At 45.9% G+C, this 12946-nt stretch overlaps 1 protein-coding gene across 1 annotated transcript in view; it reads right to left on the reverse strand.

The window, feature by feature from the left end:
• Positions 1-1355: 1355 nt before the first annotated feature.
• Positions 1356-12946, reverse strand: part of LOC138763284 (interactor of HORMAD1 protein 1) — a 259345-nt gene continuing 247754 nt past the window's right edge. The window contains exon 9 of the mRNA XM_069937163.1: positions 1356-1434. Within this exon, the coding sequence (XP_069793264.1) occupies positions 1378-1434 (57 nt within the window). The 3' untranslated portion in view covers positions 1356-1377. The remainder of the gene's footprint in view (positions 1435-12946) is intronic.

Genomic DNA, 12946 nt, shown 5'->3' on the forward strand with positions numbered 1-12946 from the left:
TGCTTCCAGTGCCACAGTTTTAGCAGTCTCTCTCCCTCTCTCCGTCATATAACCATATAACCGTTTACAGCACGGAAACAGGCCATGTCGGCCCTTCAAGTCCGTACCGGTTCACGCTGCAGATTTGCTCAAGCAAGTTCTTACGAGCCTTTTTAAGTTTCTAAAGTAGCTTCCATGCAAGACTTTTCTACTAAAATCTCAGATTCCTTGTTAATGAACACAGCCCTATCATGGGCCACTTCCAAATTTGTATGTGCCTTGGCTGCAACAACAATGGCTGAAGAACGCCATGCTGAGTCCAAAGACATGAACCTTGTTTCCAGACACTAAATCTACTCTGGTGGCTCTCTGATCTCTGCTGGTTGGTGTTCCACCATACATTGATGTTCCATTGAAATATACTGAACTTGATGAGGGACAGGAGAGTTTAAGCTTGCTTTCCAAATATCACTGTGTCCATCATACAGTTGCATTTTCTTCCAAACTAAAAAAAAAGAAAAGGGACAAAAAAACCACAGCAGGAGCACTTCACTTTCTGATACCTTTAAATATATAAATATATATAAAGACCTATATGAGAAAGGGAATGTTTGAGATTCATTTAAATGTTAATACCAACAATTTGTAAATATGGGCTCCTTATTTGACAAGAAGTATTATATTTCTCTCTTAAATTATAAATAATTTTTTCAAGTGGAATACAACACTGAACTTCTGCACACCATCTATCCATCTGCAAATCAATATCAGACTTGCAAGATAGAGCAATACATTTTCTAGCCATTGCCAAGGTGATTTGAACAAATTTTACTTGATACACATTCAGTTTTAATTTAGGACTAACATCTAAAAATAATATTGGATCCTGTGGGAATCTTACTCATTTACTTTTAGTATGGCACTTTGAATGTGTGATGGCTGCGGCTGGAGAATGCCATGCGGTTGCTTTTCACTTTGCTTTCCTTGTATTGCGGTGACCACCAGGCATTTGCTTTTTACTCGGATGCCAGTGAAAGCACACAAGTTTACTTTTAACTTTGCTTTCCTATTTAAAATATGAATTTTGAATATGATTTACATGTTCGTGTTATACAGAATGTCTTATTTCGTTTGTGTAAACTGTCTATATCATCTTATCGAATTGTACCTTTTTTGTCTGTACAAGTTCTTTATTAAAAATCAATAAAAATATTTTAAAATGAAGCAAAAGAACTTTGCTTTTGTTTTTTATTAGGACATTGTTGCAAGTGCACGGATTTACTTTTTACTCTTCCGTCCTCAGTGCGTGTTTCAGCTATACACCTTATGCAGATTGCTAACATTAGACAGGGTAACTATCCAGAAACAAGGCAGGAGGCTGGAGTAAAGTTCACCTTTTTATGTCAAATCTTTGTTCCGAATAAGTGTACAGATCTCTGTCTTTTTAACTGTAAACTGCAACACAAATAAATGAAGCTCTGTTACAACCTTGAAGCATATATCTGAAAACAAGTAACAACAAATGTTGCCATAATTACCCAATGATCAGCTATAAACCAATACAAACTGCTAACATTATTTATATAGATTAATGTGCCTACATATATACATAATATAAAGAAGTAAATGAACCAACAGTAAAGCCTTCCTGACACACAACACAAAATGGAAGCACATGATTCATACAAAACAAGTAACAACAAATCCTGCTATAATTACACAAGTGATCAGCTCACACAAATTCCTTCAACCTCTAAAAAATTACTCTTTCTTTGGCTTGGCTTCGCGGACGAAGATTTATGGAGGGGGTAAAAAGTCCACGTCAGCTGCAGGCTCGTTTGTGGCTGACCAGTCCGATGCGGGACAGGCAGACACGATTGCAGCGGTTGCAAGGGAAAATTGGTTGGTTGGGGTTGGGTGTTGGGTTTTTCCTCCTTTGCCTTTTGTCAGTGAGGTGGGCTCTGCGGTCTTCTTCAAAGGAGGCTGCTGCCCGCCAAACTGTGAGGCGCCAAGATGCACGGTTTGAGGCGTTATCAGCCCACTGGCGGTGGTCAATGTGGCAGGCACCAAGAGATTTCTTTAGGCAGTCCTTGTACCTTTTCTTTGGTGCACCTCTGTCACGGTGGCCAGTGGAGAGCTCGCCATATAATACGATCTTGGGAAGGCGATGGTCCTCCATTCTGGAGACGTGACCCATCCAGCGCAGCTGGATCTTCAGCAGCGTGGACTCGATGCTGTCGACCTCTGCCATCTCGAGTACCTCGACGTTAGGGGTGTGAGCGCTCCAATGGATGTTGAGGATGGAGCGGAGACAACGCTGGTGGAAGCGTTCTAGGAGCCGTAGGTGGTGCCGGTAGAGGACCCATGATTCGGAGCCGAACAGGAGTGTGGGTATGACAACGGCTCTGTATACGCTTATCTTTGTGAGGTTTTTCAGTTGGTTGTTTTTCCAGACTCTTTTGTGTAGTCTTCCAAAGGCGCTATTTGCCTTGGCGAGTCTGTTGTCTATCTCATTGTCGATCCTTGCATCTGATGAAATGGTGCAGCCGAGATAGGTAAACTGGTTGACCGTTTTGAGTTTTGTGTGCCCGATGGAGATGTGGGGGGGCTGGTAGTCATGGTGGGGAGCTGGCTGATGGAGGACCTCAGTTTTCTTCAGGCTGACTTCCAGGCCAAACATTTTGGCAGTTTCCGCAAAGCAGGACGTCAAGCGCTGAAGAGCTGGCTCTGAATGGGCAACTAAAGCGGCATCATCTGCAAAGAGTAGTTCACGGACAAGTTTCTCTTGTGTCTTGGTGTGAGCTTGCAGGCGCCTCAGATTGAAGAGACTGCCATCCGTGCGGTACCGGATGTAAACAGCGTCTTCATTGTTGGGGTCTTTCATGGCTTGGTTCAGCATCATGCTGAAGAAGATTGAAAAGAGGGTTGGTGCGAGAACACAGCCTTGCTTCACGCCATTGTTAATGGAGAAGGGTTCAGAGAGCTCATTGCTGTATCTGACCCGACCTTGTTGGTTTTCGTGCAGTTGGATAATCATGTTGAGGAACTTTGGGGGACATCCGATGCGCTCTAGTATTTGCCAAAGCCCTTTCCTGCTCACGGTGTCGAAGGCTTTGGTGAGGTCAACAAAGGTGATGTAGAGTCCTTTGTTTTGTTCTCTACACTTTTCTTGGAGCTGTCTGAGGGCAAAGACCATGTCAGTGGTTCCTCTGTTAGCGCGAAAGCCGCACTGTGATTCTGGGAGAATATTCTCAGCGACACTAGGTATTATTCTATTTAGTAGAATCCTAGCGAAGATTTTGCCTGCAATGGAGAGCAACGTGATTCCCCTGTAGTTTGAGCAGTCTGATTTCTCGCCTTTGTTTTTGTACAGGGTGATGATGGTGGCATCACGAAGATCCTGAGGCAGTTTACCTTGGTCCCAACAAAGCTTGAAAAACTCATGCAGTTTGGCATGCAGAGTTTTGCCGCCAGCCTTCCAGACTTCTGGGGGGATTCCATCCATACCTGCTGCTTTGCCACTTTTCAGTTGTTCGATTGCCTTATATGTCTCATCCAGGGTGGGAACCTCATCCAGCTCTAGCCTTAGGGGCTGTTGAGGGAGCTGGAGCAGGGCGGAATCTTGGACTGAGCGGTTGGTACTGAAAAGAGATTGGAAGTGTTCTGACCATCGGTTGAGGATGGAGATCTTGTCGCTGAGGAGGACTTTGCCGTCTGAGCTGCGCAGCGGGCTTTGGACTTGGGGTGAGGGGCCGTACACAGCCTTTAGAGCCTCGTAGAAACCCCTGAAGTCGCCAATGTCCGCGCTGAGCTGTGTTCGTTTGGCGAGGCTAGTCCACCACTCATTTTGGATCTCCCGGAGTTTGCGCTGAAGATGGCTGCATGCGCGACGGAAGGCTTGTTTCTTCTCTGGACAGGACGGCTTTGTAAGGTGAGCCTGGTGGGCAGCTCGCTTCTTTGCCAGCAGCTCCTGGATTTCCTGGCTGTTTTCGTCAAACCAGTCCTTGTTTTTCCTGGAGGAGAAGCCCAGTACCTCTTCAGTGGATTGCAGTATGGTAGTCTTCAACTGATCCCAGAGGGTTTCAGGGGACGGGTCCGTGAGGCGGGTTGCAACGTCGAGCTTTGCTTTGAGGTTTGCCTGGAAGTTTCCTCTCGCTTCGTCTGACTGCAGTTTTCCAACATTGAACCTCTTTCTGGGGGCTTTATTGTTCCTGGGCTTTGGCTTGAAGTGAAGGTTGAGCTTGCAGCGAACCAGCCGGTGGTCAGTTATCATACATATATAATTTAACAAAATAAATGGACAAAAGCAAACCTTCCTAAAGCACCCAGCACTAAAAGAATAATGGCAGCAATAAAATGGCTTCAAATGTGTCTGCACTAACATGTGAGCACAACTGACCAATGAGATCAATTCTCAACTAAAACCACAATTACAATGAGCAACTAGCAGGTGGTGAAAAGCAAAACACCATGACGTGTTAATAGGTCGGATCCCCAGGTTGAAATTCTAAATTTGGAGTGTTCTACCAATCAACCACAATCAGACATAGAATTGTGATTAATAGGCTTTAATCACCTTAAAGTGTCAGCACAGCTTGCATGTTGCTGGCCCGGTTCCAAGGCAGATACTGGGGGGGGTTTGGGCGTAACATCCTTTATGGGAATATCTGGGTGGGAGGAGTCACAGGTTCGGGAGACAGGCCAGCCTATACAGCACATACATATTCATAATGGTAGCAGCACATGGAGAAAAGCTAATTTTGAGGAAATAAGAAAGGAACTGCAAAGTGTGGATTGGGATTAGTTGTTTACTAGTAAACTGGATTTAAAATTGGCTATAAAGGAGAAGCCAGAGCAGTTGCTTCTCAGACTGCAAGCTTTTGACTAGTGATGTGCCTCAGGGATTGGTGCTGGGACCATTGCTGTTTGTTGTCTATATCAATGATCTGGGTGATAATATAGTAAATGGAATCAGCAAGTTTGCAGATGGCACAAAGATTGGAGGTGTTGTGGACAACGAGGAAGGCTATCAATGCTTACAGAGGAATCTGGACCAGCTAAAAAAATGGGCTGAAAAATGGCAGATAGAATTTAATGCAGACCAGCAGGCAGTGTTGATTTTTAAAAGGACAAACCAGGGTACGATATACACAGTAAATGGTAAGCCACTGAGGAGTGCAGTGGAACAGAGGGATCTGGTAATACAGATAAATAATTCCCTGAAAGTGGTGTCACAGGTAGACAGGGTCAACAAGAGATATTTTAGCATATTGGTCTTCATCAATCAAAGTATTGAGTACAGGAGCTGGGATGTTATAGTAAAGTTGTATGACATTTGTGAGGCCAAATTTGGAGTATTGTGCACAATTTTGGTCACCTAACTAGAGAAAAGATATCAATAAGACTGAAAAAGTGCAGAGAAGAATTACTCAGATGTTGCCAGGACTTCAGGAACGGAGTTGCAGTGAAAAAATGAATAGGTTAAGTGGTAATACACCACCGGCCTACTGCAGGGGGCAATCTCTGTACCTGCAGGAGAGTATGGGGGACAGGACAACACCTGGCCGGCTGTCAATCAGCCGACCTGAATGGATCGAGCCCCACCCGGTTGGGTGTCAATCGCCCTCCGGGATATAAGCATGAGCCAGCCTCCCGAGGCCTCACTCAAAGTTGCTGCAGCCTCAGCCAGCCCTGCTCTGTGGATGTCTTTCCCAATTAAATTGTGGTGCGCTGTTGGACAGAATCAGACATACACAAGGTAAAAACTGTACAACAGGCTTTAATTGGCGAAGACATCCACAGAGCAGGGCTGGCTGTAGCTGCAGCAACTCCGAGTGAGGCCTCGGGAGGTCGGCTCAAGTTTATATCCTGGAGGGCTATTGACACCCAACCGGGTGGGGCTTGATCCACGGCTACCATCATCAGGGCCCTGGTGCAGATCTTTACCATGTTTGGCTACCCATCATTTATCCACAGTGATCAGGGGTCTAGTTTTATGAGTGAGGAACTGCACCAGTACCTGACTGCGAGGGGCATCGCGACTAGTCTCACGACTAGTTACAACCCGAGAGCAATGGGCAAGTGGAATGCGAAAACGGGGTGATCTGGAAGGCAGTCCTTCTGGCCCTAAATCGAAAGGGTGGTCTGTTGAATACTGGCAGGATGCCCTGCCCAAGACGCTCCATGCCATTAGGTCACTCCAGTACACAGCTACCAACGAGGCTCCTCATGAACACCTGTTTTCATTCCCCAGAAAATTGGCGACCAGAATGTCCCTCCCAGCATGGCTCGCGTCTCCAGGACCGATGTTTCTGTGTAAACATGTATGGGCACACAAGGTCAAACCCCTGGTCGAGCAGGTTTTCCCCCTACACACGAACCACAACTATGCCTATGTTTAGTTTGACAGTGGCAGGGAGGACACCGTCTCAACCAGGGACCTGGCACCAGCAGGAGCACCCACCATGGCATGCACCCCCGACCCCGGGCAGCTTTGGGCACCCAGGACCTCCTTGAGCACCAGAGGCCCACTTCAGCCACGGGGGACGAAACTCCCCCCACACTCATCCGATATGACACACACACGTCCATCCCAGTCCCTCTGGCCACCCCTCAGCGCTGCACCACGCCAGTCACTCCGACGCTCACCACCAGCACCCCCACACCCCCTCCGACCAGTGACCAGGAGCCAGTTCTGCGACGGTCGCGAAGACTCCGACGGCTGCCGGATTGTCTCAACTTGTACATATTGTATATTGTGTGTGATTTTTCTTTTGTTACTGCACCTCCCCCCAGTTTTAAAGAAGTGGGTGAATGTGATGGTACACCACCAGCCTATTGCAGGGGGCACCCTCTGTACCTGCAGGAGTGTATGGGGGACAGGACAATCAGCTGTCAATCAGCTGACCTGAAAGGATCAAGCCCCACCCAGTCGAGTGTCAATCACCCTCTGGGATATAAGCCTGAGCTGGCCCTCTGAAGCAGTACAGCCAGCCATGCTCTGTGGATGTCTTTGCTGATTAAAGCCTGTTCTACGGTCTTTACCTTGTGTTTATCTGATTCTGTTTTGCGCTGGATGGGTCACGTCTCCAGAATGGAGGACCATCGCCTTCCCAAGATCGTATTATATGGCGAGCTCTCCACTGGCCACCGTGACAGAGGTGCACCAAAGAAAAGGTACAAGGACTGCCTAAAGAAATCTCTTGGTGCCTGCCACATTGACCACCGCCAGTGGGCTGATAACGCCTCAAACCGTGCATCTTGGCGCCTCACAGTTTGGCAGGCAGCAGCCTCCTTTGAAGAAGACCGCAGAGCCCACCTCACTGACAAAAGGCAAAGGAGGAAAAACCCAACACCCAACCCCAACCAACCAATTTTCCCTTGCAACCACTGCAATCGTGTCTGCCTGTCCCGCATCGGACTGGTCAGCCACAAACGAGCCTGCAGCTGACGTGGACTTTTTACCCCCTCCATAAATCTTCGTCCGCGAAGCCAAGCCAAAGAAGAAAGAAGATCTGATTCTGTCTAACAGCGCACCATAGGTTATCACTTTATTCCCTGGAACACAGAGCAATTACAGCAGATTTGATGGAGGTATACAAAATTATGTGGGATATAGAGAGAGGTTAAGTGAGATACAAACTATGCGTTATGGGTGAAAGGGGAATAATTTAGGGGAAACTTCTTCACACAGAGATGGTGAGGGTGTGGAAAGAGCTGTCAGCTGAAGTGGTGAATGTGGCTCATTTTTAACATTTAAGAAAAAATGGAGGGGTACGGACTAGGCGCAGAATAATAATTCGATAGACTAGAAGACTAGAAGTTTTCTGTGCGGTAATGTTCTATGGTTCAATGGTTCTAGGTAGACATGGATCAAAGGGCAGGAGAGAAAAGCTGAGAATTGATCAGGGGAGGGGTAGAGAGGGGGGAGAAAGAGGAGGGGGAAGAGATGGAGGGGAAAAGAAGTGGGAGGGAGGGAAAGAGGGAGTGAGAAAGAGAGGAGAGAAAAAGAGAGGAAGGGAAAAGGAGAGAGGGAGAGAGACAGGAGGGAGGGAGAGAACTACATCTCTCTTAAAAAAAAATTCAGACTCTCTCTCACTGCTGTGGCCACAACCCACAAACATTCCCTCAGAAGGGTCTGGGTCTCTACCCAGTCCAACATTCGTTGCCCATCCTTACTTGCCCTTGAGGAAGTGGGGAGAGGGAGGATGAGGTGATTGGCTGTAATATACTTGTCCATAAATTCCACCAGTTTAATTCTGATCCTTGGGGTGTGTGTGTGAGAGAGAGACAGACAGAACAGGTCAGTGGGTACAGGTATACTGATCCCCACTGATTTACAGTGTGTTCACTCATGGGCTTCGACAATGATCTTCCCCTCTCCCCCTACCTGGGTAAGGATGGCACGATTAGCATAGCGGTTAGCACAACGCTATTACAGCACCAGCAATTGCGACCGGGTTTCTAATCCCATGTGGTCTGTAAGTAGGTTCTCCCCATGTTTGCATGAGATTTCCCCGGGGGCTCTGGTTCCTTCCCAAATTTAAATTTAAATTTAAATTTAAAAAAAATTAAAGGACAAGAGAACCCCTCCCCAGGAGAGAACAGGTGGCCTTTGATCAGTAGAGTTTCATCTCTGAGTGCAGAGTTCTGGGTGAAAGTGCACTAAATTAACTGTGTTAATGTGTACAAATAGAGTAGGCCATTCCACCCCTCATGCACTCTACTGGCTCGCTCATGGCTGATCTTTCACCTCAGAGTTGTATTGCAGCATTGACCCCTCATCTTTCTTCACATCTGTGACAGATTATGTTATATTTTATATTGTATATAGATATATTTTAAAAGGAGTTAAATTGTGGCAGGGTTTTTAGTGTAGGTCACATAGAAACACTTCAAAACAGATCTCATTTAAAATGCCAGAGCTCTGCTCAAGCCAGACAGTCCAGGCTCCAGGTGCCTTTGCAAAAACTTTGAAGAATGCCTAAAAGGACTTCACAAGTAAGTGTTAATTGGACATGCTGTGGAGTAATGGATTATTGTTTTTTGAAAGCAATGGATGAATAAACTCAGAAGATTAGGTCCAGAGCCACAGTCTGTCTAAGTGCAGAGTGCTGTTCTAAAAGGGTCATGTGGTTTTCTCAGAGTGAGTCAGAGAGAGAGAGAGGAGAGGAGAGAGAGATAATTCAGTTCTACATTTCAAAAGCAGCTGGGACTGGAACAGGACAAGCTGGCAAGCTTGTGGAAAAACCCCATTTTGAAGCCGGGTTGTGAGTTCTTAGTTCAGCCTGGTCAAAGCCCTTGTGGTCCATACAAGAGGAAAGGACTGGCTGCCTAATGTTTTACTTGAAGTAAGGGAAACAAAAAGGAACTTTGTAGTGACCTGAAAGAAAGAGGTTATCATCTGGAGAATCCTGAGGGGGCAAGTTTAATCAGCAAGACAGCTGATTAAAAAGAAATCAGTTGTGGATATCCGGGAACAACAAATCTCTATCTGAAAACCGACAAGAACCTCCCTGAGCAGTAACCATTTACCTTTCAAGCACCAAAGCCTGGTGAACTTCATAAATGTTAAATTCTGTGCACAGACTGTGAATCAAAGAACTTTTCTAAACTTACACACACATTACATACATGTGCACTTAGAATTAGAAGGGGGGTAAGTTAGGTTTGTGGTGCGCTGTTAGCCAGAATCAGACACACACAAGGTAAAGACTGTACCATAGGCTTTAATCCACAAAGACTTCCACAGAGCCAGGCTGGCTGTGGCTGCAGCAACTCTGAGTGAGGCCTCAGGAGGCTGGCGCAGGCTTATATCCCGGAGGGTGATTGTCACCCGACCAGGTGGGGCTTGATCCATTCAAGCCGTCTGATTGACAGCCGGCCAGGTGTTGTCCTGTCCCCTTACATTCCTGCAGGTACAGAGGTTTTCCCCTGCAGTAGGCTGGTGGTGTACCACCACAAGATTACATTAAATTAATAGTAATAAGTTAGAGTTTGATCCTGCTTTTCTGTTTAAAGAACATTAAAAGAATTAATTTGTCTTGGTGAATTTCTATTGCTGCTGGGTTTTGGAGTCCTCTGGGCTCATAACACGTCCAAAAGTCCAATCTTTGTTTCGACAGCTGAGTGGCTGCAGAGCTCTCTGACAGAATTTCTCTCATCTCCCTCCTGAATAGGCATCCTTGTATTTTAGGTGTGATCCTTGGTTCTAAAATTCCCAAGTTGGGGGGGGGTGGAGGGGAATATAAAAACCACAAACATTTCCACGAGATCAACTCTTACTCATTCTGTATAATTGCATGTGTGTGAGCATGGGATTGACTTTCGTCACACCCCACCCTCTGCCGAGACATTGGACCTGGTTTCACTGTCACGTTTACACCTTCCAGCATAATCAGTCACCAGTAAAAACAGCAATTACCCTGCAAATTGCAGCCTTGGACAAAATAATAGCTCCATATCTGAGAGCAAGAAAAGGGAATTTAAATTGTCAAGGCTGTTGGGTAAATTTCACAACAGGCAGAAGGAATCAACATGAAGCAACAAAGTGGTACAGAGGCAAGCATTCGGATATGGGTAGATGGTTATTTGGTGTGCATCACCTTTTGGGGGAGGTTAAATCAAGGGCCTGAGAGGGTGGAGAGGCTGATAACCCAGGATCTATTGCTACCATCCCTTCCCATTCCAAGGACCCAGGCACTGTTGCACTGTTGAGAAGAAGCTGTGTGCTATGCTTTCTATATTAAGTCAGTGGCATTAAGCCAAATCGCAGGTGGCTGGCAGTGCCAAGGTCCCCAGAGGATGGGATCCACAAGATAAACGTTGTTTTGGTGCTGAAGTAATGGGAGCTGTAAGAGCCACTGAGTGAAACGCATGGCCAACAATGCACTCTGTGTGTGAACACTGAACCCCAAGCTGCTCCACAACTGAACACACCCTTTGAACCTCCAACCAACCTTCTGGATCACTGGATATAATGTGAGGTCCCACACGATATTTGGAACCACAGGATACAATATCTGGACATTGTGGACAATGTCAGGAGGAGTGAACCCTCACTAAAGGCTCCCTTGTCCATGGAGCAATCTTCTAGGCCACTAAAACAACAGTAGGGAAGGATTAGATTGTTGTGGAGTGGATTTACATAGGTCGGCACAATATCATGGGTAGAAGGACCTGTACTGTGCTGGAATGTTCTATGTCCTACTGATGTAACAAGTCGAATAATTGGTGAAACCCTACTTGGAATATTGAGCACAGTTCTGGTAGATATTCAATGGGATGGACAACCTTGAGCTGGAAAGAGTGCAGAAAAGATTCACAAGGGCAGGCTGAATCTTTTCACCAGAGAAAATGCATTGCACATGTGAATTTAAGGTGACGAGACCATCAGACCTTAAGACCATCAGACACAGGAGCTGAAGTAGGCTACTGAGTCTGCTCTGCCATTTAAAAATGAGTTAATCTATTTTCCCACAACCCCACTACCCAGCTTTTTCCCCCTAACCTTTGATCCCCTGGCTAATCAAGAACCTATTTATCTCTGTCTTAAATACACCCAAATGAACTGGCCTCCACAATTGCCTGTGGCAACAAATTCCACAATTTTTCTACATCTGCTCTGTCCATGTCTTTCAACATTCAAAATGTTTCAATGAAACCCCCCCCCCCCCACCCCATTCACCTAAATTCCAACGAGTACAGGCTAAGAGCTTCAAACGTTTCTCATATGATAACCCTTTCATTCCCAGAATCATCTGAGTCAACGTCCTTAGAACCCTCTCGAACATCAGCACATCTTTTCTTAAATGAGGAGCCCAAAACTGTTCATAATATTCTGAGCAAGATCTCAGCAGTGCTTTATAAATTTTCAGCGTAACAGCCCTGCTATTATGCTCTATTCCTCTTGAAATGAATACCAGCATTGCATGTGGCTTCGCCACCATATCTCTGCATACAGGTTTACTTTCAGGCTGCCTGCAGGACAATTCCCAGGTCCCTTTGCATCTGGGCATTGTCAATGTTCTCCTCATTTAAAAAATAGATTGCCCATTTACTTTTTTATACCAAAGTACATTTCCGTACATTTTCCACCATTATATTTTATTTTCCACTTCTCTGCTGTTCTCCTTATCTGTCTGTCCTTCTGCAGCTTCCAGGTTTCTTCTACACTACCCACTCCTCCTCCTACCTTTGTATCATCTGCAAACTTTGCCACAACGCCATTCTTTCTATCATCCAAATTATTAATGTACTGTAGTGAAGTATTCTATACTGAATTACTATAGACGTCAGTGTTCACATTGTGGAATCGTTGAACAGGTTGTCGAGTTGATGTATATGCTGGGAAGTCAATGTACACGCTATGGAGTCCAGTGCAAGACTGATACCTCCAGCTTGCATGCTGGACTTATTTACATCACTGCTTCTGTCACATGGACAGAAAGTGACACCTACAGTGATGTTATCAGCCCAGATAAAAAAAACTATTGGATGCAGGTCAATTTCCCACATTTTCCACAGCACGTCCATCATATTAGGAGCCGGTTCGCTTGCTGGTAAGTGGGTCGCCACATGATTTCACTACCCCTCTCTCCAGAGCCAGCAATCCTGCTGCAGACCCCCAAAGTATGCTCAAGAGTGTCCATGACAATTTGTCAACCCAGTTAGGTCCCTGCAGAGATGCCATAAGGGACAATTTCAAATACCTGTGGAACCTTTCTACTAGTCCGTTGGATTGTGGGTGGTACACAATTGTGTGGTGCAACTTGGGCCCCAAGCAGGCTGGCTATTGCTGACCACATGAATTTGGCACCCTGGTCAGACATGATGGGGCCTGGCAGACTGAAACGTGTTATCCAGGGGCAATGAGAGCACCTATGGCCTAAGGAATACTTAAGGTGGTATGTGAGTGGAAAGAAAAAGGTTGATGACCACTGCTTTTAGCCCTTAATTTGTTACATTT

This window comes from Narcine bancroftii, chromosome 5 (genome assembly GCF_036971445.1).
Source record: "Narcine bancroftii isolate sNarBan1 chromosome 5, sNarBan1.hap1, whole genome shotgun sequence".
NCBI lineage: Eukaryota > Metazoa > Chordata > Chondrichthyes > Torpediniformes > Narcinidae > Narcine > Narcine bancroftii.